The sequence below is a fragment of the Empidonax traillii genome, unplaced genomic scaffold (assembly GCF_003031625.1).
Source record: "Empidonax traillii isolate 1590-97213 ecotype Southwest subspecies unplaced genomic scaffold, ASM303162v1 scaffold196:size3368384, whole genome shotgun sequence".
Lineage (NCBI taxonomy): Eukaryota > Metazoa > Chordata > Aves > Passeriformes > Tyrannidae > Empidonax > Empidonax traillii.
The window spans coordinates 1749606-1775237 of record NW_020955389.1 but is presented as its reverse complement, the minus strand read 5'-3'; the positions used below and the strand labels follow the sequence as shown (position 1 = coordinate 1775237).

The following is a 25632-nucleotide window of genomic DNA, read 5'->3' as shown; positions in this document are numbered from 1 at the left end:
CCTGTCGGTTCCCTACCGAAAGCCTTCCTTTTCCTTTCTTGTTGTCTCTGTCACCTGAGGAACCATACATCAGTTGATAATGGAAGATGGAAGGCATCACAGCAGAGCATCTGGTCCAAGCCTTGGCCCTACTTAGAGAAGCCATGGCTTTCTGACCAGGTTGCTCAGGATGGAACCATTCATGTCCCAGACTAGAATCTGTATTGTCCCACTCAAAAATGTGCATGCTTATCTCTCTCAAAGCCAAAATAAGTTGTAATTCACTGATAATTCTCTCATAAAGGAAAGAATAGCAACTCTTTTTCCTTTTTCTCTCACCATATTTTGAGACAAAAGTAACTGGGCCTGTTGCAGTGATTACAAGAGTGGTCTTCAATAAAAATGTGTATTGCTGTGGAAGCTGCATGAAGAGTAATACATGTGCTGCTTTGTAATTGAATTATTTGGCTGATGTGGTACCTCAGTTTTTATAGTTTGATATGACTACTGCATGCTGGGACTGAAGCCGTGTCAAGCGAAAATACAGAAGGAGATAAGACAGTAGCTGGTTGAGTTATATATACTGAAACTGTTTCCTAAAACATCAATAAAAATGTAGGCAACTGAGGCTTTACTTAATGAGAAACTTTTTAGCCAGAGAGGCCCTGTAAGTTGCGGGGGCAGTTACTGGGTGTGCAACTCCGAGCCCACGCACTTCTGGGCTGTGTGAGGTTGTTAGGTGGCTAAAATGGGGTTTTCTTTCTTTGTTCAGAGTGAACTTATGAATGTGTTGTTCTTAAAGGTGCAAAATCTACCTGTAACATTTCTGCCTACGTAAGAAGAAATTACATTAAAAGATAGCTAATTTTGCTTTAAATGTGAAAGTATGTTATATCTCTAAATAGCTTATTTGTATGTTTGTGGTACTGCTGTCATCTGAAATGCATGGACTGAATTACAGTTCTGTTACTGTTCTTCTCCAGGATTTGAACTGGAACTCTAAAAATCATATATAAGTTACTATATTATTGCTGCAACTTTACATACCTTACTGATTTACTTTCTCTTTTTAGGTGTCTTGGCTTTTTAGTCCAGCAAGAAGTGAAATAACAAGTCTAGATAGTGGAAATATAGATGACATTTTAAGTGAGTACTTTGAATAATTTTTTTCTTTGTATATCTGCAGTTGTGTGAATATGTGCAAATATGGCAGTGTTATTAAATGAATATGCATACCCTGGTTTTGAGTATATGATTGCAATTGGCTTAGAAATATTAAATGCCCGTGGTCAAAATTAGCTGTCTGAACTAATGTATTGCAAGGAGAATTTGAATTGTCTAAGAAAAATAGCTGGTATCCTGTTTGCAGATGGGAATGCTTGATTCCATAACCAGAACCTGTCCAGAGGGCATTTTCAAAGTTCCCCCCCAAAAACAGCACAAACTGAAACCCATGGTGATGGGCTTTAAGTATCTTGCTTATTCAGCTGTGCTTTTCCTCAGGTTAAGCATTGTCCTGATTCTGGTGGCTCATAAAAAGGAGGTCCATAAATTAAACAGATGTGTATTTCTTGTCTGAAACCTTTTCCTCTGATAAATATGCAATTTGCCATTACATGTCTTTCCAGGAAAAAAGTTTTGATGTTGTTTCAAAACTATCGAGGGGAAAAAACCCTCTTTATTATTCTCTTTTAATAGAGTCTCTACTATAGTCTGCTTAATGTTACAGGAATACTTTGTAACATGTGATCTGTTTGTAAATACCTTTTATACAGTGGAAAATATAAAATCACTTTATAAAATGTTATTCATAAAAGAGAATATATGCAAGTGTAACTACTTTTAAAATGTATCCGGTTGCGTTCAATAAATACTTTATGCCTTGGAGGTAACCCTAAACTTCTCAGTGCCTCTTAATTACCTGTTCACCACTTGCATTGCTTGATGATAATGAAAACCTTAATGCTGTAATTGTAATCAAAACTGTCGTGCTCCCCAGCTTTCTCAAAAGTGTCTTTACTTGCATAGTATCATCTCCAAGCTTTCAACATCTTAATCTTCACACGTAACTGCTCTGCAACTTTGTCAGTGTTCTGCTTTGCCAGCATTTCTGCTTTATAAAGCTGTGGGTGATACTCTATAGTTTCAGTATGTATTAAATTTTTTTTTCAGTGTCTAGGTCACTACTGCTACTAAAAATCAATTTAAAGCATAACTGTTATATTGTGTAAAGATCATAGTTTATTTCTGGGCAAGAGATTTACCCTTTTTTGCAATATTTTCTTTTTTTTGGTATGTGAGAAGTAATGTGTAAGAACATAATTTCACTACCTCACACTACCTCATCATATGTATCCCTGTACTATTGGAAATATTGCCTTTTTTTTTTTTTTGAGTGTTTATTTTTCTTTTTTGGGGAGGACTGAAGATTTCTTTGCTACCTTTTGCCTTAGTATCCTTCTTAGCAAATAAGGCAGGTAAGGACTGATCAGAGTAAGTTGTGCAGGCAGTCTGCCTGTTGGTTGGTCTTCTAACGCCATGAGTTGAGATTTCAGCTTTTAACTGTTTTTTAATGCTTGTGAATAATAGAACTAATGCTTAAGAGATACACTGAAGTACTGTTTCTGGATGTGAGTACCTTAATTTTAAATCTAGAATTGCTTTTTATTTCATGTGTCACTTCATTACTTCTTTTGTGTCTTAATACCTTAAGAATTTACATTTTTTATATATCAATAAAGTCAATAGAACACTGAAGGCCTCTTTCACCAGTCTCCCATTTGATATAGATTATATTTCAAATAAGATTTATCCTAGCAGTTTTCTAGCAATCAGACTAAGCTCTGTGCTGAGTAATGTGGAAATACTTGCTTTTATAGTTTTTTGTACATATTTTTATAATCTCAGATAAAAGAACTAAGAAGTTACCTCTTAGCATGACACTGGTTTTTTTCTTTTTCTTTCAGACAATGCAGATGTTGCTTTAGTTAATTTTTATGCTGATTGGTAAGTTACTCATGGTTTTTTCTATGTTTAAAACTCTGTCTACTGAAAACTGTCATGTTTGGCTGTAGTTTTCTAATTGAAAATACAGTAGTATGTTGCTTTCAAACCAGTTCTTTCTTGGGTTTATGCCCTGATTCCTTCCCCTTCTGCAGTTCTGCCATCCTATGTTTCATTCAGGGCTCCTATCAGAGGAAAAAATGGAATATTTTAGACTCTCAGTTTTCTTTTGTGTTGGTCCCATACATTTTGCTAGAACAAAAAGACTTGAAATGACACAAAAATCAATTGTTTTTCTAGTTTGTAATTTTCTAATTTGTAAGACCTTGCAAAAGACCTTGCAAGGAGAACTAGAGAAATTATAATTGAGAGATGCAGTCTGAGCAACTGGAAAAGGGAGTGTCCCAGGTTGGGGCTGAATTGGTTAGACCTTGTGAATTACATACTTAGAAGGAACTGTTTACTTGAAATTATATTTTTAAAAAAACCCAACTTGCATCCTGAATCAGTGTTAGAAGTAATTTAAGCAATATACCCCTGTGAAATGTCTCTTTTTTAATGATAGTGCAAAGAAATAACTAGTTAAGTAGGAAATTAGATCTAATCTCTTACCAGTTTTGTATAGAATTATCCCATAAAGGCTATGTTTTAAAATACGTAAATAAATTAAACTTTTAATTTTTAGTTTCTGATCTACAGATACAGTGAATCATGGACTACTTCAAAGTGCTATGTTTTTATTAGAGATAAGCAAGGAAAGCAAACCTATGTAGAGTAAATTTAATACACTGAAATTTGAGGTCTGTGTTGCCATTCAGAAATGATTTTTGGATATTGCAAATGACAAACTGCAGAAAGGTAGCTAAATATCCATGTTTTGATACTTCTGTCATAAAGGGAAGATACAAATATTTTAAAATTAGATATAGCCAGGTAACAAGTATCCTGTTTTAGGACCTTGTTAGCACAACTCCTTTTCCAAATCCCTACTGTTATCTGATCCTCTGTAGAATAGATGCACTGTGAATTTAAAGATTTGTATATGCTTGCAGGTTGATTCATGTTACAGTAGGCTATAATTTTAAAATATTACAGCCTTAACTTTGACCATTACATGTAGACATTGAGTAATAACCCCTAAACATAGCAGACTGTCAGTCTGTGATGTACCTGACTTCCGAATGAGAACCGATGAGTTTCAGTCCTGTACTCTGCTGTAAGGGTGGAGAAGAATGAGGGACAAGGAAGCCCTGTGTAACATATACATGCTACATAAATGTGTAGCATATAGCTGTGCTGCCCAGAGTCAGGTTTTTCCAGAGAATGGACTTAAGCTCTGTTTGTATTTTGAGGGCAAAACTTGCCTCTTCACTTGGAAGTTTGCTGTGCCAGGCTCAATGGCATCCCCAAGCTGATGCTGTTAAGTTCAAGGTGGGCTTTGGTGCAGGTTGGTTTATTGCAAATCTGCTCCGTGAGGTCTCATTCTGACAACTTCTACAGTACCATTATGTGTCTTCAATTTGAAATTCTTTCATGTATTTAGAAGGACAGAGTATAAAATAATTTCATTGATGTATTAAAAATAGATTTGTGCGTTAGTGTTACCCTAAACTCCCTAAAGCCACTGAAGCATGTTTACAATCCTCCAGCCTGGGCAAAATAGAAAATTTGTTTTCAAAATCTGACGTGACTAAAAGAAGGGACCCATAGGATTCTCTTTGTTCTTAGTGCTGTAAAAGCAGTCTGCTCAAATTCTACCAAAGTTGAGTAATAATATTATACACAACACTTAGAACTTTTATTGTTGACCTGTAGAAAGTTGCCTTTCTGATATTTCTTGAAGATAATGGTAAATATTTGAATCTCAATAGTCTTAAGTATCTTCCTTTACTACATTTTTATAATTGCTTTCCCAGGGCTAATTCAGGCAAGAAAAAAAATGAACAATATACTTTCTGAATAGAATATATTTCATAAAGGCTTATAATTGATTAATGGTGTTTCATAGGCAGATAAAGAAGGGAAGAATATCTTGAACTCTGTTATTCATTTAGAATTACTTTTTTCAGCACCTGAATTATTCAAGTTACTTTTGAATCTATTTTTATCCAGGCTTTTACTGTGATGGTTAGAAGTAGAAGTGATTTTTTTCAGTAACTCTTCTTTCTTTTTTTCTTTTTTCTTCACAGATTGTAATATTCCATTAGTCATCAAAATATTTCAAATTAATATTTTAGAGTTATGATTTTGTGTTCTATTTACAGGTGCCGCTTCAGCCAAATGCTGCATCCTATTTTTGAGGAAGCTTCTAACGTAATTAAGGAAGAGTATCCAGATAAGAATCAAGTGGTGTTTGCTAGAGTAGACTGTGATCAGCATTGTAAGTAAATCATGATTTCGGTTTTCCCTGTGCTAACCTGCTACTAAGTTACTAATTGTATTGAAGAATACACTATATAGCAATCTGAAGTGTAGCTGTACCTGCCCCATCATTTGGCTGCTTTTGTTACATCAGTGAACCTCTTCTTTCACATTTGTCAGGGCAATTTCCGGTGTTGCTTTCTCATTGCATCCATAAACATGTTTTTTTAGTCAGTTCAACCTGTCTCATTTAATAAAGAAAAGATGGCTGAGATTATAAATTGAATTGGCACATTGTGGTGTCAGAGAAGCACTAGTGCGACAAATGATGCAGGTCTTCACAGTCAAGAAGCAGAAGGGGAAACCTTCCATTGTCAGCACCAAGAATATGCTCCGCTCGGGTCTTCCTTCTGCCCAGGAGACTTGGTGAGCTGTGAGTTGCCTTTTGCAGAGCCAAGCAGGGATCAGGGCTTTGCTTTGCTGTTTGTACACATGCCAGCAAATGGTTGCCTATTTGGGCCTTTCCCATGGCCAGAAACGCATATCCCTGAGACTTACTGTTGGCCTAATAGTTGTGTTTTAGTACTCTGTTACAAAAAATCTGAAGAGAGAACCTAACGGGACAGCATAGCTGTGCAAAATAGCTGCTTTGATTTACATTTGTCTTTCCCATTTAGACAATCGAACTTTTTGATGTTGGAAAGGATTTTTTTCTACAATGAGATTTCTTGACTTGTGTCTTGGTCCTTACTTGCAGATTTAAAAGTCAGTCAGTCCACTTGAGCATCTTCCGCTGTCACTGTATTGTGCTCTGTTTTGTATACATGCACACAGTTGCCCAACGATAAGAGCACCTGATTTGTGATCTTGAAGAGATTTCAAGTTTAAAAAAATCAGAACAAACTTTTAAGGGAACAAACAATATCAACTCAGTGTCTAACATGTAAAACGAAATGATTCTTCAAACTGTCAGGAGGGGCCAAAAAAGATTCTATTCTGTCACTACCCAAAGATCAGTAAGAGCAATTCATAACCAACAGAAACTTCAGTGCCTCTGGGGTTTATAAATCTGTGGTTCACTTAGATGTAGGACCTTCCCTATAGCCTCAGCTGGAAAAGAGGCACAACAGTATACTCACCAAGGTATGTGAGCAGCCTTGAAGCTTTCACTTGCCTTCCTACATTGGAATGGTTGGGATGTGTTCAGGAACTGATACAAAATTTTTAACATAGGTTTTCTTGAAGAGCAGCTTATAAAACAGAGGGTTACAGAATCTCCTCCTCTGAGCAGAGCTAGTGCCTTGAATGCAGTGTGGATCAGTGCACTTCTGGAACTGCATGGAGCATTTCCAGAGCAGCAGCAGAATGGAGTGATGTGGCTGTACTTGATGTGCTTCACAAGATATCTTTAGTCTCCTTGACTTACAAGTCTAATAGTAGTTTTTTTTTTTATCACTTCAGTGTTGTCTCTGTTAAATGAATGTTTTTCTATCTGCTTTCCAAACAGCCTTTTCTAGAATCATAGATTTTTTGAGGGTTAGTGGGAGATTTTTTGTTTGTTTTGTAGTTTTTTATAAGGGGGTGGGGTTGTTTGGTTTTTTTTGTTTGGCTGTTTGTGGGGAATTTTTTTCCATTTTTTTGACCTGATCTGAAAATTGAAATCTCCCAGATCTCAAATACTTAACTACACTCTTGGCTTCTTTATTTTTCACACTTGGTGTTCACTTCTGCTTCCAGTCACCTGTCTATGTGGTGTGTGCTTGGGAGATCTTAACCAAAAGCATAGCATTAAGTGTTCAAATTTGCCATCCTTAAAAGTCAATTTTCAAGTAAGGCAGTGAAATCCTCTGGAGAAATACGTTGAAGGCAAAGTCTGATATGTGGTCTTTGAAGTTTTCTTACTGAGCTTTTTGTCTGTCTTTGCTCTGAGATCTACTGCACGATCTGCACAAATAATCTGCCCCTGATCTTTGCAATTGTAAAACATAATGCAGTTATAGCAAGCATTTTATTTGTTTTTCAATCACTCTACCTACCTGAAATTACTTCTGCATGTACTTTTGTATATACTCTATCACTTTCTCAATGGTAGTTTCTTAAACTAACTTGAATCACTTGGGGATGGGGGAATGAAAGACATTCATGCTTTCAGTTTGTTTGGGTTTTATGACTGTCCTTAGATAAGTCTTATCTTGGTGTATAATAGTCTGCTTGGCTCATCTTTTCATTGAGTCAAGTTATTGACTGTGAAACTTTCTATAAATTTCTCAGAGAAGACTCTAGTAAAATCAGCCTGTGTTTTATAATGTTTATAATAACAGCTGAAGCCCTTATTTTTGTTTACTGTAGCTTTAGTTGCTTGAGTAACTCAGAGAGTCTTTGGGCTGCTGGATGCCCAGTGTTTAGCCATGAGATCACAGAATTGCAGAATATGCTGAGTTGGAAGAGACCTACAAGGATCATGGAGTTTTGTCTTAGCAGTTATGTAGCTAAGAAAACTTTTTTCCCACTCCAAGTGTTTGAAACGCTTAAGAAGCTTGTTGCTTAATCTTCTCATATGCTCACTGAATTAAACTCATCAGAGCTCGTTACAGAGAGGTAAGGCCTAGATGGAGGAGGAGATGCTACCGCAGAAATTGTCTTCCTTCCCCTGGGAGTAAGTGTTGTAGGAGGCAGTCAGGAGTTTTGGTCTTTCTTTCTATTACTGGAATACCATAAATTCTCTGTTTACCCTTTCTGTTTTTACTTCAAGAAGTGGATGAGCATGATTTCTGCTGCAGAAGCTGTAAAATGTGATAATTAAAAATAAAATCCTTTAATGACAGGCAATTTACATTGCCTTTTTGAATTAAAATAGCAACGCTGTATATGTCATTTCTACTTTCTAGTATCTATTTGCTGGGTTATAAAACCAGTAACAATGTAACCAGTAACAAAAACAATGGTAGGTTTCATGGCACACAATTATTGGGTATGTCCTCAAGTTTTAAGTATTTTAACTTTGATTTTAATCTCTGTAATAGCAGCTTTCTAGTAAGAGAGTGAATGTTTCTGTATTATTCACCTTGGGCCTGCTGTAGTATTTTACTAAATGTTGGAGTCAAGATTGTAAGTGGTTTGGGTTTTTTTTCCCCAAGCTTTATATTTTTGTATGTGTTTATATATTTTAGCAATACTAGAAGGTTTATGTCAATATTTTGAGGTTTTGTTATGCCTGCAAATTTCATACCACTGGTAGTTCACTATTAGAATGATGTTCTAGAGATGATGGATTATTTGCATTACAAATTATCTGTTTCTCTTTGAGGCCAAGACACTGCAGGGAATCCAAATAGCTGATTTCAACCCACTCAGAAACAGCTTTCAGAATGGTCAGCCAGGCATAGATACTTTCCATTTAATGTACTATTATTGAAGCACACTGCAGGGCCCAGCAGCTCACACCAGCTTCTGAGGGTAAAGCAAATTAAAGAGAATTATTGATGCACTGCCAAATGTTTGATGCTTAATGACAAAACCATCATTCTGTCTGCTCTTATAGCAATATAAAGATGTTTTTCTGAAAGGTGCTAGGCCCCGTGAGATTAAATACAAATTATAAATGCTAACACTATATTAAGTGTCTGTATGTGTTATATTTTATACCAGTTTATAATATGGTGGAAGATAATTATAACTGAAACACATAAGTTAAGACATCAGGCTGTTTTTAACTTGGTGTGGAACATACACTAAAGGTAATATGATGAAACAGGTAGTTCAAGCAGGTAATCTTTCAGTTTCCAAGACCTTATCTTTTATAACTTAAAATTGTCTAAGTTCCACTAAATTGTGTATTCTTAAAATCTTTGTTGGTTTAGGTTTGTTAAATTTAGCAATTCACTTACCTTAAAAATTATGCACCTCTTTTCTAACTATAATACCTAATAAAAGTGATCTTCCATATAAAATTACGGAAGAACTTCCTGCATATGTGTTATTAGGAGGGTTTTGTTTGGTGTTTTTGATTTGGGGTTTTTTGTTTGTTTGGTGTTTTTTAAATGTTTTTCCTCACTTGTGGGGTTTTTTATCCTTTGTGTTAAGCAACGATGTTGGAAACTCAGTTGTTTCTGTCCTTTGTGAATGAATGTTGCAATATAGAGCTCATGTTTCTGGAGGAGAGTTTATATTTTGGACAGTTTCTCTGAATTCAACATTAGGAGCTGTGGTACAGAATTCTTGTAAATTGAAGTGTGTGTGAATATATATATAGGGGGTTTAATTCTGTTGCAGCATTATTTCCTTTGGTTTCTGAGTTAAATGAAAAATAATAGCTGGTTTGAATAAATGTTTGTGCCCCCAAACAGAAAACAAGGTCTCACTGACGGGATGTAAAGAGGTGCTTTGCTGGACAGACTGTGTAGGTAACTATTGTTCTTCCCTTCAAAATGTGTCCGTGAGTGGTATTGCTGTGAAATGCTGATCTCTCTGGGTCTGGTCTGGCCGTCCCTGCAATGTGTGCTAATGTTAGTCTTCAGAGATTAGATTGTATTGTATTGTACCTGTGGTAAGCAAAATAACTCAGTAGGATAACAAATTTGGAAGTTCATAAATGAACTATAAATGAAACTCTAAACAAGCCGAGGATTTCATTGCATTCCTGTCACTGTGCTTGGAAAAAAAAAATCAGTCTGAAAGAGTTATCTTTGGATAAAATAAAAAGTGGAAGTGATTTGGAGTGGTTGTTGATGGCACTCCTCAGGAGGACCATTTTATTAGCCTGTCAGAAAAGGTTATGGGATGCCTACTGATAAGGCCCTGCTAAGAGCAGGCATGGCTGTTGTGAATGCTCCTTTGCAGCAGAAGGTGGTCTGGATCTGCTGTTACCTGAGTTTGATACACCACATTGATTGCTCTTCTTGTACCTGTTTTGGTCCATCACAACAAGTGATACAGGGCACCAGTATCACAGTCATTGGAGTAGGATACCTAGTTTAAATAGTTTCCCTAGTTCCTTTCTAATTCTGCTACCTGTGCTTATTCCCAGGTCTTACGACTTCCGTGCAAGCGTCATGAGAGGAGTAGTTTAACTGGAGAGAATTAATGGTGTATTATGGAATACTTAAAAATAATGTGAATGTAGTGTTCACTTTTAAGTGAACTTGAGAGAAAAATGGTTGTGGAATAATAAGTAAAAAAGTACCTATCAAAGATTTCATTTCTCATCTGTATCGTGTCCTGGCAGGTACCCTGAGGAACTTCAAAAGATGTTGATTGCTCTCAAGGGAGCAAGCAGAATACTCATTTGATAGTCCCAGCTTCAAATATACAGCTGAAGGAATTTGTTAGTTTTGAGATAGAAGGTATTGCAGAAGGGTGAGGAAGACTTAAGATGCTTTGACACAGACAAAAAGAATAGTGTTAGATCCAGTAAATTCGAACTCTCCATATACGTAGCTATGCAACTCCTATAACCATCACGTATAACCAAAGTCAGGAAATGCAGAAGATTGGGTTTGTGCCAGCTCTTCCTCAGACAACATGAAGACACCTCCCCACGCCTTCCCTGTCCCCTTAAGAAGAGTCACTGAATATTTTCAGAAGTTGTTTTTACAGGGCTTGACTTTTGAAACTTTGATTTTCTTCCAGAGAACTTTTGAGGATGTTGTAGTCCTCTGTTCAACATGTGAATTCTTCAGGTGTTGCCTTACATTATGAGGTGGGCGTTTAGGATAATTATCAGTATTGTTCAAATCTTAGTGGACATGTTTTTTGGGAGCCAGCCCTGTAGACTTAAAATCTAAATATTTGTTTGGTAGTGGTATGAGTTATGACCCCGAAAGATTAAAACAGTGTACTGAGTTCATGGTGGGGTGATACCCTGACGCTTTGTAAATATTGCCAGTCCTTCAGTGGGAAGGACCTTCTTAGGCGCATTGAGAATGAGAACCTTCTTCAATATAGTGTGTCTTGGTGTAGTTCTTCAATGTACTCTTCACTGTTTGGTGGCAACGGAATTGAGATACAGATGTGGTCTGATATACTAGCTGAACTTTGGACAGCATGGTATTAACTTAGAACAATGGAGTCTGAAGCATTCTGGGAAACAAGTCACTGGCTGTGTGCTTGCTAAAGGTGTAGGTTGGGTAGTGTGTGTACCATGTATACCATGTGCAAAGCCTGACAGTCCCCAAAAAATGGGGTTTGGCATTCCTTTGAGTAGAGGAACACACGATGCTCAGACAATGGAGAAATGGCTGAACAGTACAAGAGACATGATAAAGATATAGTTCACAAATGGTAGCTCAGAAAGCACGTCTTCTTAGAGGGTCTTGCTGAGATATGTGGGAGACTGTCTTAGAAAACATGAGTGTAAATGTCAGGTTTCATGTAAAAGTTTCTTTCAAAACAACAATAAAAGCTGCTGTCTCTTGCCTGTTGTAAGAATCGCCTTTGACCAGGAGAAGTATCAAAACAGTGCATCTGTGAACAGAAATGAGCGACTGTAAGTCATTGCTGTTGGACTTTGCTAGAATGAATAGTGGAAAAAAGCCTGGGCAGTGTAGAAATGATTGCATGTCAACAATTATAGATGCACAATGGGGAGGACTGAATCATCTGAATTCAACAGTCATTGCTGTGCTTGAAATTTCTGATTTTTAGAAGAAAAGATGATCAGGTCTGTCAGTAGTTTCCTATCATAACTGATGTGAAACCATTCTGGTAGCACAGACACTAGACTTGTGATTTAATGATCAGTTCAGCAAAGTACAAACACAAGATTTGCTCCTTTTAGGTACTGTAGTACCTGAAGAAAATAAAAAGTCATAAAGTCATAGTTGGGAAAGGTTCTTTTTTTTTGTTTTAGGTAGGTTGCCCTTATCTGTTTCAAATACCTCTCCTCATCAGAAAATGGGTAGTGGGAATGTCTGGAAATATTTTTAAATTTAATTTAGGATTTACTATAACTAATGCAATCTATGAATGAGTTCAAACAATATTCCATGTATTTGCATTGTGTATTTCCAATTTTAAAAGGAATATAATTTTGTAGTTGCTCTGCTTATGCTAACTCTACCTGTATCAAATGCCAGAGCTTAATGAAGTATTTAAGGTTTACTCTATTTGACTTTTGAATTAATTCAAACAATTTTCCATGTACTTGCATTTTATCTTTTGTAAAAAGATGGTTTTCAAATACTTACTTGTGTAGGAGTGTCATTTCTCTGTGTTAGTTCAAATACCAGCATTCATAGAATCTCAATGTAATTTGTAAAGATCGTGCAAGTTCTGACTTACGAAATAATGTTTGAATTCAGTTTTGACAGTGGGCATTTTATTACCAATATTTTTTTATGCAACTTCAGCCCTTGATGAAGATCCACATCCCTAGGGATTGCAATCTCCATCTTGGAGAACGTTCATGATCCCCAGAATGCCCATTCTGCAACCCTTGCAATCCTCCTATGACTGTGGAAAAAACCTGAAGCAAAAGTCCATGTTGTGAGACAAAAAAGTGTAATTTTTGGTGTTCTCTTGCAATGCAGATCTGAAACAGTACCAGTCTTTAATCTCAATGTGTTCCTGCAAAACCCTGACATGTAGTGCTTCTTGTCCCTTATCAGACCCTGATCAAGTTTTGATTGACTGATGTACCATCAGACCAAATGTCCTTCTGTCAGCAGGAGAGAAGGACAGCAAGTGCCTGGTTTGCAGATGTTTGCAGACCTAGCAAATATGAAGTGATTCCACCCCAGCTCTATTTGCCAGCTTCTTGCAGGCAGCTCTTGGATACTTAGAAGTGGTGGAATCTAAAGGAAGAAAATATTTTTGATCTAATACTCATTAATGATGAATATATTGGCGTGTTCCCAAGAGAAATTTGTATTAATTTGAAATAAAAGTAGTCTAAGTTAAGGACATAAAATATTTTACCCTTAATTTTAACTGTAATTAGTGCATTCAGAAATGCACTTCTGGGATATTTAGGAAACAGGTCAAGGCCTTTCTCTTAGTCAAAATTGATAGGCTGAATTCTGTGTTATTTTACAGTGATGCAAAGCTCTTTTTTTTTTTTTTTTTAGCTGGTGAAGCTTTTAAGTTTACTGGTTTGAGGGATGTTAAAGAACACTTTACTCCTTTGCTATGCACAATTTGTTTTCAGTTCTCAGATTTGTCCAAGTTGTGGAACTGATACAAAGATTGTTTTCAGTAACTATAGCTGCAAGTATGATAAATAGTGTTCTCTAGCAGCAATTGCAGCTACTGATGGTTTCACTGAGTTCTCCGGGTAGGAGGGAATTCAGACTTCAGTCTCTGTTCTCTTTAAAAAAGAGTAAGACAGAAGGCAAATCTACTTTGTGATAAATGTGTAACTGAGAAGGAGGGACATTTTTTGTCAGAAAGGATTAGTTTGTTCATAATTTAGTACTGTGCCACATATGCTGATGGTCCTTCATTTGGTTGCCCTCCTGCTGTGGGCTAATCCAGGCCACCTGAAGTGTATCCTGTGACATCTTAAGGAGTCTGTGAAAAGTAAAAGAACATGCATTCACCCCACATTTTCAATTACATCCTCTCTGTTGACTGAATGAAATTTCTTTGCTTCCAAAGAATAAATTGGCCTGTTGAAGTTCACCATCTCCCTCTTTCCTTGAGATAGAAAAGGAGAAGGGGAAGTGTGGTTGCTGTGGCTGACTGGAATGAGTCACCTCAAAGGATTAAGCAGCTCAGAAAAGTGGACAGGCTGCTCATTTTTGGAAATTTAGTTGTGTTTAAGAACAGAGGCTTACATAAAATGTATCCCAGTCTGTAATAGAGGACGTGGTTTTCACAGGGGCTGTGAGATTTTATTTATTTATAGATTTATTTCCAGGGGACAACAAAGCAAAAGCAACGGGAAAGTGCTTATGGAAATCTACCTGGCATTACACACTTTGTCTTGATTGTTTGTTTTCAGTCTTGTTTTCCTAAGAGCCCAAAGTGTACCTAGTTACTTTGTTTCTTCAGTTCTTTTTGTTGAACTTCATCCACATCTGAAAGAGGGAAGAGCATTCAAAGTTATTGAGTACTTACAAAGATCGATTAAGGCAGATGCTGGATACTGGAGATGTACAGAACCAGCTTCTGCACTGTAGCAAAGGTTGCTGTAAAAGCTCAGGGCTGCTGGATCCTGCTCGATGTGCCGTGAAACCGATGTTGCTGGTTATGTGTAGGGTTCCCTGTCAATGCCCAGCTCAGAGCTAGCTGCAGCACCTGTTGCAGTTTGCTGTGTCCTGGTGATTTAGCGAAGTGGAAGAGGGACGAATGTGGCACTTGTGCTCTGGTGGGGTGTAGTGAAGAACCATGTTGCTGTGGTGGTTGAAGATGAGGAGCACAGGACGCACAGCTGTGGGAAACTGGGCTTTGTTGCTTCCGCTCACTGTTCTTCTTTGCTGCTCTTCTAATTTTCCTGTAAAACCTTTTTCTGTTTTTTATTCTTTTACATTTATAAGTCTCGTGAATAAATAACTTAAATAACTGACCTGTTATACAAAGGGAAAAGAGCTGGTGTTCTTATGCTAGATGAATGCAAATACACATTATTTGTTGTGTGAAGCTGTGTGTGGTTCAAGTCTAGAAGAAAGCAGGGCTCCACGTATAGATGTGAATGAAGGGAATGCTGACACTGGTTGACCAGAGAGGTGGTTGCCTTAATTTAGAAACCTGAAATTTTGTGTTTCTTCAAAACTTCAACAGCTCAGAACTCTAATAGCAGTCTTCTGGCCTTTGTAGACTTCAGGCAATACTTTGCACAGGGTTTTCACATTGTCCAAAATTTTAGACATGACAATTTATTTTCCATTGAGATGAAAATCATCATGAGTGTAAAGAAAAATAGGGGATGATCTATTTTATTAAAAATTTCTCAAGTGGGTTAATTAACTGAGATGTGGCAAGCTTTTAAGATTCTCATGTTCTTGTTATGCTCTTAAATTTGCCTTCCTATTGTTCATAGTAAGTGCACTAAATGAGTATGCCTGCCCAAGTGGAGTCTTTACTTATCCCAATTTTAGTAATTTTGTCTTTATGAATATCAGTACATGTGAGAAATAATGTGGCTCCTATCTGTTCTCTGCCCTATGGTAGTGTTTATTTTTGGTTTTTTGGTTTTGTTTTTGGTTTTTTTTTCAGTTTTATTCTGTTCTTGTTTAAAGATGTGGAACTACTTGTTCAGAGATGCAGACATATACATGTATAAGACACCATGTTTAGTGTGTTTCTTTATTCGTAGGGCTGTGTTTTTATTTTCTTAATTTCTTTTTAGCTGATATAGCTCAGAGGTACAGGATAAGCAAATACCCGACTCTGAAACTTTTCCGGAATGGCATGATGATGAAGAGGGAATACAGGGGCCAGAGATCTGTGACAGCAATTGCAGATTACATCAGGCAGCAGAAGAGTAACCCCATTCGAGAGGTCCAGGATTTGGAAGAAATTAGTTCTGTTGATGTAAGTATTTCAATTTTACTCCTTCTGTTTGTTTTTTTTTTTTTTTTAATGTTTAATTGGTGGAACATAATGTATTTAAACAACTTATTTACTTCTTTTTTTTTTTTCCATTCAGAAATGTTCCGTAAATTCTTTTTTTACTGAGTGGAAAACTGAATCATTTGAAGTATTACTATATTGAAATAATTTTTAACTTTTGGCCACCTTCACTCCATGACCAAATTATTTATTTTGCTTTTAATAATTTGAAAATAATCATATGTTGTATTTGACAAGATCCTTAAAATATTTCTCACTGAAAAAATACTTGCAAAGATGCTTCTGAATAAAGAAAAGGCAGAGAAGACATAATTTCTGCATTTAATGACTATCAGATGAATGACATCTCTGTATTTAATGTCCATAGGGAGTAATGATACCTTTTGATAATTTGGTGCAAGTTATAATTCAACCTTTGTCTTTACAGCGCAGCAGAAGAAATATTGTTGGATACTTTGAGCAAAAGGACTCAGACAATTACAGAACCTTTGAAAGAGTAGCGAATATTTTGCATGATGATTGTGTGTTCCTATCTGCCTTTGGGTAAGTGTGAAAACTTTTTGACTGCATGACTTCCTTATTGAAATTCTGTTTATGAGTTGTATATAAATTTAATTGAATGGACTTCTTTAATACTTTCAGCGTGTCATAACTGAAGAGACTAGACCTTAATAGATAAATACACTGAGAGGATAGGAGAAAACTCTTCCTAACCTAATGTTTGCTGTGAAATTCAACTCTTATTTTTCCCTTCCTTTTTTTTTTTTTCCCCACTCTTTGTCAGTATAGTTTAAGTGTAATCGGTTTTGGGGGGTGAAAGACAGTTGTGTCCCCAAAATCTACTTTTTTAGAGGGAGAGGAGAACAAGTAGGGAAGAGCTTGAAAATGCTTTGAAAAAGAATTCATCAGCTTTGCAGACTGAGGAACTCTTTTTTGCAACCTCTTAGATTTTTTTTTTCTTTAAAATAGAACCATTTTTTGAAGGGGTCTCTTCCTTCTTTTTTTATAGGTTTTTTTTTCCTGTAAGCAGTGTAGTTGCTTGCTCATCTCCTCTTTATGCTTCAGTAGCAGGCCTTGTTCCAAAATGCCTAATTTCTGTTCTTGGGTCTTAGTTCTATGTCACTGGTCAATACAACAATTTAGAAAGGCAATTGCATTGGTGAGCTACAGAGTGTAAGCCTAGAAGAAAAACCTACAGAAATTCAACTCTCTCCTTGTTACACAGATTCACAGTGATATTTTAAAATATTAAGACATTCACTGGAAGAAGAAGAACAAATTGGGAGTAAGTGATTCCCTTTTTAAGTAGCATTAAAAAAATGGAATTATAGATTCTTTCAGCAATGCTTAATGTGCCACCACCGGTTGCCAATTTGAAGTGATTGGGCATTAATGTGAATACAGTGTTTTCCAGTTTACCCACAGTTGCAAGATAAGGAATTGGCATGGGTTAATCTAGCTTTTATAATGGTTACAGTTGCCTCAAGTTTTGTGAATTGGATAAAGTGGAGAATAGCAGAGACACTGAGAGAATGTATTGAGGTAGAAGAGGTTTCACCTGCTTGAACAAAATCTGTTGCCAGTCACTGATGCCTCTTCTAATGTGTCTCCAAAAATAGTTTGGGGGTGGAGGAGAGTATTTGCAATGTGTGGGAGTACACAGGGCCTTCAGTTCCCAGTTAGGTAGTGGTATGGCTGTGTAAGCAGGTAAATCTGTGGCCTGTAGGTCTGTCAGTCTTATTCCCAAAGAGTGGCCATTTTCTCAAGCATTTTCTGATAAGTGCACCCATGCTTGGTCTTGGGACAGCCAGTCTGAGTTGTTACTAGAATTTTAAGTTATTTTTCACCCCCTCATACAGCTTTTTAGTCTTTTCAGAAATACATTTTTAAAAAATATTAGTATGATAGCAATACTTTGAAGATTCTCTCTCCTGCTGTTTGAATCTGTTCATCTGTGGTTTGCTGTATGTCAATTTCAAAAAAAAAAAAAAAAAAAGAAATAGTTTCCCACCACTCAGTGTCAGCATTTGGTTGTTGGCCATTGTTCTTGAAGAGATTACTGGGGGGGGGGGTTTATTTAATATTTTTTTGTTCAGATATAAGCAATAGTCAGACATAATGGAATGGATCAGAGTTTGATTATTTGTAACCTGCCTGTGTAACTACAGATTGCACAGCAGGCTTGTCATTATTCTTATCTCTAGACTCCCATTCCCTTTCTAGCCTGGAGCTGTTAGTGTTTTAAAGTGCAGCCTTCCCAACAGTAACCTTGGGAACTAAATGTTTTCACCTGTGAGTGGCTGTGGCTCTTCAGCTTCCTAAAAAAAATTATATGTGAAAAGACTTCTGAGGGAGATACTGGCCACATATCAGTGTTTCCTTTTCGGATTATATATAGCAAAATGTTTTATGGGGAGCTGGCGCTGATCAGTCAGACTCTTCTGACTGAGCATCCTGACAGACCCTGGGAGGTATTTTTGGGTCTGCTATGAACAGAGTTCAACAGCTACGTGGCTTGGGAGGTATCTGGTAGGTAATGTGAGCAGTCACGTTCAACTTCTAGCAAGCTAAAATAAAACAATCAATTCGACAGGAAGAAAAATAACTACTGATTTCTGTCAAGGCAGAACTGTCCCTTTTGCAAAAATTACTATGGCTTTAGGTAGTTTTAATAGCTTATTTTTTTAAACTGTATGAATGGTACTTAGCTGTAAATCATCTTGATGCTTAAAAGATTTCTATAACAAACTGATCCTTACATTTCTCTATAGATCTGAGGTGACAATAGAACAAGATTAGTGAAAGAAGACTTGTAGGCAGAAGGAGATAGGTGAAGAATATGATGATGAGATTATTAGAAGCAGATTTTCAAAGTAGAACTAGAGAGGAATGAATCTGAAAGGTTCATGAAAGTGGAAGAGAATGTCCAACCAAAAAAAAAAAAAAAAAACCAAAAAAACCCCACAAAAAACCAAAAACGTCTAAAATATACTTTTATCCTAAAAAGCTGTGATGATCTGTAAGTAGTTAATGGCAGACGGTGATGAATCTAAAAACTGTTTAATTTTGTGTTAGCGAGTAAATACTGCAGTGGAGGGGGGGGGGGATTGTGGGTTCCAAGAGGTTCCCTTTCACATTACTGCTTCAAGAAGAGATGAAATGCAAACTGAAGTGTTTCCATTTTACTAGTTATTTTAAAAAGGTGTATCTTCAGGCATTTGGGATTTTCACATCATGTCTGCACTTTATTTGAGTTATCTGGAAAAATATAATCAGTCACAACTGCAGCTACTGAAGTGGAAGAGCACAGAAGAGGACATTTTTGGGTTCTATCACAGGGTTACCCTAGAGCATATATTTCATTATAGATTATCATCATCTTATCAAGCAGTGACTGGGCAGGTGGCTTCTACATCTTTACTTTCTTCTTATTCAGTGAAGGCTTATTTGGGATGCGAGTGGTTTTTGTCAGTGATGGTGGTCACTAGGAAGCCTAATTTCACATTATGGGGGAAGTCCTGTCTGGAATATAAAAATACATTTTAAAACACACATCTGTAAATTGATACAAATATTGATGTATGTAACATACTATGCAAGACTTTCCTTCTGCGTGATAAGAAGAGGATGTTCAGATCAAATGAAGGAAATAAAGTTTAGGTACTTTGAGTTAAGGGTTATGATGTCTGTCTTTTTCTTGGCACTCTAAATTGTTCAGACCCCTGGAAGATTTAGCTAATCTTGCAGTGATGTAATTTGAGATTAATCAGTCTTCACCACTGTTTATATTGCATCTAGAGGAAAGATAACTGGAGAAGGGTGAACACTTACCTAATGTTTCCCAAAGACTGACATGCCAAAGGGAAAAGAAGTGGGTACTTTTACTCTTTTATGGCATATGCATCTAGTCAGTTCTGTCTTGCCAACCTGATTTACCTTGGAACAGCAAGGCGTGGGAGAGAAGGAGCGAGGAGGCCTCTTTACATATCTGAAGATTTTTAAGGGTTTGTTTTTATTGGGAGCTGTCTTTCCTTTTGTCTCCTCCATTGGATGCATAAGTGTCCCAACTTGCTTGAATAAGAGATGCAAATTTTGGGGTACAAACTAGCAGCTTTCAGGGTGCTCTGCTGTGACTGGGATTAAGGAACCATAAAATATTCCAGAGGCAAGAGAGGAACTTTACTAAGGTGACAGAGTAAGCTGAATACCAAGGAGGAACTGCATGTCTTTGGGTACACATGTACTATATCATCAGTGGCCAGGAACTGCACACTGTGTCTGCTCTCTGGATCTGTTTTGAGGGTAACATGGACAGTGTGGGCTTACTTGCCATCCATTTTCCCACTGCTTGTGCCAATGGAACACCTCAAAGCCCTTCTTTATCAGGGTAGATAAGATGTAAATTTTTAGTGTAAACAGTGGAACAGGAAGAGCAAATGCAAACAAGAATCCACCTTTCTCTCCTCTCCTTCCTTAAGATTTTTTCTTTTAATTCACTTCTTTAATTTCTCTTGACAGTCTCTTATCCAAAATTGTACTGGCATTCATCACTTGCACTTCAATGTCGTTAGTCCACACTTCTGATCTTAGGGATGCATCTTGCTGACTCCGTTATTGCCCTCCTATCTAGCCAGGCCAAGTTTCTCTGGAGTCACTTTGCAGTTTGCTTTACAAATGAAGGATTTTACTTCTCAAATTTTGAAGGGGAAAAAAAAAAAAAAAAAGAAGTAAAGAAAGGATAGCAAATTAAAATATGATTTTTGGTATCTCAGTTATTTTATTTGTGTCTTCCAAGACATGCTTACTGGTTGGTTTGTTGTAGGGCTATTTCAAAAGCAGAGAGATTTAGCGGAGACAATATAATCTACAAGCCACCAGGGGTAAGTGTAACTATGTATTTTATTCTGATTATTGTCATTATATGTGAATATGAACAAGAGGAGACTGTTTGTATCATTCAGTATGTTACTGCATCTCAAATCTTGGTTTTATTTCATCACTAAATAGTGCAAGAAATGGGATCATAGAAACTAGTGTTTCTGAGTCAATGAAAGAGATCTCTATCTCATGTGTTGCCAGTTAATGCACAAAACCAAAATCTGTCATTTGAAATATCAGTCCAGAATTAATTTTTTTTTCTGAAAAAGACAGTCAACATGTTGTGTGTATAGATATTGTGTGTTCTGTAGAACTCTTAAAAATCTATGAAGCTGATGCACTTCCTGTAGTTCAAAGCAAGTGACAATTATTACATATTTTTCTGACTGTCACTTGCCTGTCTTGTGTGTACCTTAGTCCAAAAGGATTAAGAGCTCTTCTCCTAATTAAAAAAAAATTAACTGTGTGTTAACAAACTCTCATAAACATGGTTTCACTTGGGGAAAAATTCAGTACAGAAGAAAATCTGTAAGAGTTGCTTTTTAGAGACATACTGTTTAAAAATCTGCTCCTTTTGCAAATTTACTATAGGAGAAGAGCTCCTTATAAAAGAGAAAATAGATGAAAAAATATCTCAGGGGGAAGGGAGTTTCAAACCTCTTTTTTTTTTTTTTTTCAACAACAGAATTTATTAGGTTACCTAATTTATATGGCATTTCTGAATTAAGGTGTGTTTAATCATGGCCACAGCTTGCAAAGTCATGCTTCACTTCATGTTAACCAAAATTGTAATTAAATTAAAGGATGTCAGCACTGAATTATAAGTTAAAACTACTAGCAAATAAAGGAAAACTATTATTTATTCATATCTCTTTGGCAAAGCAAATGTAAAATACCAATTTTAAGTCCTTCTAGGACATTAGGAGGGGGGTTTGGTGAGTCTGTGTAACTATCAGCATGAAGCAGCACACTATCTGCATTTAATTTATATCTAAATGGGGGCTTTACATCTGGAGATATTTCTCAACATAGCAGAAGTCTAAATAGCCCTTACTTGAAGCATCTCCAGTTGGGAAACAAAGTATCTTTTCAACTCTTTATAACTTGTCTTAAAAAGTGGCATTGACTGCATAAATTATCATATCTAATATTCAGTTTGCATTTGTACTTTTATCACAGTAATCAAAATCTTGCATGCACAAGGGTATAATTGGTGTAAGATTTGCTTTCAATATTTATAAGAATATTGTTATATTGAGTAGCTAATCTCTGTAGGTAACAGTATCACTTTTATTGTTTGTCATCTACTGTATTTTTCTTTTCTACAGGAAAATGCTCCAGATATGGTGTATTTAGGCTCGCTAACCAACTTTGATTTGGTTTATGCATGGACACAAGATAAATGTGTACCACTAGTTAGAGAAATTACATTTGAAAATGGGGAGGTAAGAATTTTTTTTACAATTCTAGTTTGGGGGTTTTTCTCAAATCCAAAATGTCACTTTCAAGGTCTCTCATCCACTTCAAAGAACTTTGTCTATTTTGTTTTAGGCAGAAAATAACTGTTAGATAATGTTTTTTTCATTCTTTTGGAGCTTTTTGTTTAGACTTGAAATTCACTGGAGGCAGATTTTTTGTAGTTTCATACACTACCAAAGTAAGAGGCTTTATTATAGAACCATTAAGGCTGGAAAAGACCCCTGAGATCGAGTCCAACTGTTAAGCCAGCACTGCTGGGTTCACCACTAAGCCATGTCCCCAGGTGTCACATCCCTGTGGTTTTTTTTAACACCTCTGGGGATGGTGATTCTACCACTTCCTTGGTCAGCTTGTTCCAATACCTGACCACCTTTTCAGTGAAGAAATTTTTCCCAATATCTGGTCTAAACCTTCCCTGGTGCAACGTGAGGCCATTTCCTTGTGTCCTATTGCTTGTTACCTGGAAGAAGAGACCGAAACCCGCCTCATTACCACCTCCTTTCAGGGAGTTGTAGAGAGCAGTAAGTTTCCCCCTGAAACCTCCTCTTCTCCAGGCTAAACCCTCTGTTCCTTCAGCTGTTCCTCATCAGACTTGTTCTCCAGACCCCCCACCAGCTCCATTGCCCTTCTCTGGACACATTCCAGCACCTCAATGTCTTTCTGGCCATGAGGGGCCCAAAACTGAACACAGGATTTGAGGTGTGGCCTCACTAGTGCTGAGTAGAAGGGGATGATCACTGCCCTGGTCCTGCTGATCCACCAGGTCCTCTCCCACCAGGCAGCTTTCCAGCCACTCTTCCCCTAGCCATGGCATTGCATGAGGTGGTTGTTACTCAGGTACAGGACCAGCTTTGATGCACGTAGATCCAGTAAGAAGTGTCTGGTGATTTGCAGAATGTGGACACTTGGAGGCAAAGGATGTGTGTGTCTGTAAGGATGTGTGGATGTGTAACACCTTGGGTGTAGGTTGTGTTATTACTTACTAAAGTAAGTACATATTATTATATGGATGTCATGACCAAATGATACATTTAAGATCCAGACCTTGGAAAAAATGCTTCTAGTCAGGGTAGAAAACACCAATGTCAGCATGTCAATGACAGAATTGTTGAAAGAATAAAATACTGGTGAACTATCCTTCAGTTATAACTGTCTTTTAAAGTTTAATGTTAATCTTAGTGGTAGAAAAATATTACTGTATTAACCACTTCCAAAGCATTATCTAATAAACAAGCACATTAAATGGTGACTGACAATGAAATTTTCTGGGAATGGTAATAAAAACTGTGCTTTTTTTTTCAATCTGCATTTAAGCACTCGTATAATCCTAATCTTTTTAGCTTCACGTGCTGTTCCCTTTGCTTTTCTTTTGGCTGTAATTCATCAGGTGGAACTTGGCAATTTCTTTTAAATATCTCATTTCTTCTCCTTACCGTTATTGTTTTTCAATACTTCTTTGTTTTCTTTTGTAACTTCTTTTGTCTTTTTCCAACTCTGTATTATAATCTTTTTGTTAAATAAACAACAGGAAAAAAATCTTTAGAAAACTATTAAGTTTGTAGTATTTCAGAAGGAGTATTTTGACACAGCCACAGCATCTGCTAGACACTCTGCTGAGGTTTGTAACAAATTGCAGTATGTTGTCCACACTGGATGAGAAAGCAAAGAATCAGTCATATGATTAATTCTCAGTTTGCACACCTAATTCTTTTGATCCTGAATCTGCAGTGCATCTAACACTGCTGTTCTGGGCTCATGGAATTTTTAGGGTTTCATGGCAGAGGGAGGAATAGGGTGGTTTTATTACGCAAGCCATTTTGGTTGACTCTCTTCTACTCAATCCTGCCAAATTTTATTGGAAAGTTCTGATATTTAACAAACCTTAATTCTTCATTTGCAACTCAATATGTAAAAGAATGTCACATGTTAACATCTTTAGAGGTGTGTGGTAGATTTTCAGAGTACTTTTCCCATGGTGAAAGAGGATCCTGAGCCTTAGAAGCCAAAGGTTCATTGCTGTCATCTTGCACCAGTGTATTGTGGTTTTTCTGGTTGTTCTCATAACCCTTGATTCCTGCTTGCTTAGGTAGATAGAAACAATTCCAATATGACATTTTGCCTAACAACATTTGTTTAAAAAATTCAGTGCTGCCAGTACCCAAACAAATTTAAACATGCCAAAATTGAGATATTTCTGCTTGCTTAGATTGTACGGTTACTTAAATGGGCTCTTACTTATTTTGCATACTACACAGCAGCGCAGGGTAAAAATATGAAGTGCTGTGACTGTTAAGCTGTGTTTATGGTACTAGAATACCATGTAAATAAGATAAAGACAAAAAAATTCTTCCACAAACTTTAAATTAATTTTTAAAATCAAAATTGGTCTCTGTAAACTGGTAGGTTTTTCCCTCATGTTCTTAATGCAAACAAAGCCTTAACTGCAGTGGTACAAAACAGATTTTTACCATCCTGTAATAGGACAGGACGATGAGACCCAGTTGCATTTGTGCATGTAAAAAAGAGAATGAGCATATAGGATTAGTTGTTGTTTTATAGATGGTTTGGGAAGCTTGGATTTCAAGAGCACTGAAGTTATGAGGATCCACTGTTAAAAGACCAGGCTTCAACATACCTGATGGATTTGGTTGAAGGGGGAAGGACAACCATTTCATGTACACTGTGTAACTGGCTGCCTACTGACAGGGAAAGTGTTTCTGAAGAAATTTTTCTATTTGATGGCAGAATGAACCAGTGCTGTCTTTCTCAAAAAGCACAATTTTTATGCTGTTACAGGCTAGAATCAAAGCAATAGCAGCATTTGGCTGTTACACCAGTTGTGCAAATAAAAGACAACTCCAGGCATTTCTTAGATGATAAATGATGATTTTTTTTCAATCAGCCTGTAGCGAGTTGAGCTGATGTTCTTAAGTGCCTAAAAATCACTTTTGAAGCAAGGAAGTGCATATTGTTTGTGTTTTGGATTTAGGCAAAAGAAAAATCTTGAATAAATTATTCAAGGAATTCCTGTGTTTATCTGTCCCTGGGCACAGAGATTTTTTCATCAATTTTAGTAATATATAAACCTGTAAATTTAACAGTAGTGTTACACAGATGACCGGTCAGGACACACTTACTGGCAGAAGATCATGACTGATATGGCTGTCTCATTAGTTTCTGATTTTATATTTATTGGGAGGAGGGGATAGGGTTATTTAAAGATACTTGTTCATTGTGTTATGCTACGAAAGCACCACCTTACTATGAGAACAAGCTGGGACTGGGTCTAGAATACACCCTCAGGCTTTTGTAGCATTTCATACTCAGGCCTTATTGTGGTTTCTGTGAAGGTGATATGTTTTCTCAGGATTGGGTTATTTCTTCCATGCAAGTATTCCAATGCAAGGGTATCCCTTCCTGAAA

At 36.8% G+C, this 25632-nt stretch overlaps 1 protein-coding gene across 1 annotated transcript in view; it reads left to right on the top strand.

Annotated features, from left to right (window-relative positions):
* Positions 1-25632, top strand: part of ERP44 (endoplasmic reticulum protein 44) — a 51109-nt gene that overhangs the window by 18705 nt on the left and 6772 nt on the right. The window contains exons 2-8 of the mRNA XM_027886816.1: positions 1053-1125; positions 2946-2985; positions 5247-5362; positions 15629-15813; positions 16280-16395; positions 20675-20732; positions 22059-22175. Coding sequence (XP_027742617.1) covers positions 1053-1125; positions 2946-2985; positions 5247-5362; positions 15629-15813; positions 16280-16395; positions 20675-20732; positions 22059-22175 — 705 coding nt within the window. The remainder of the gene's footprint in view (positions 1-1052; positions 1126-2945; positions 2986-5246; positions 5363-15628; positions 15814-16279; positions 16396-20674; positions 20733-22058; positions 22176-25632) is intronic.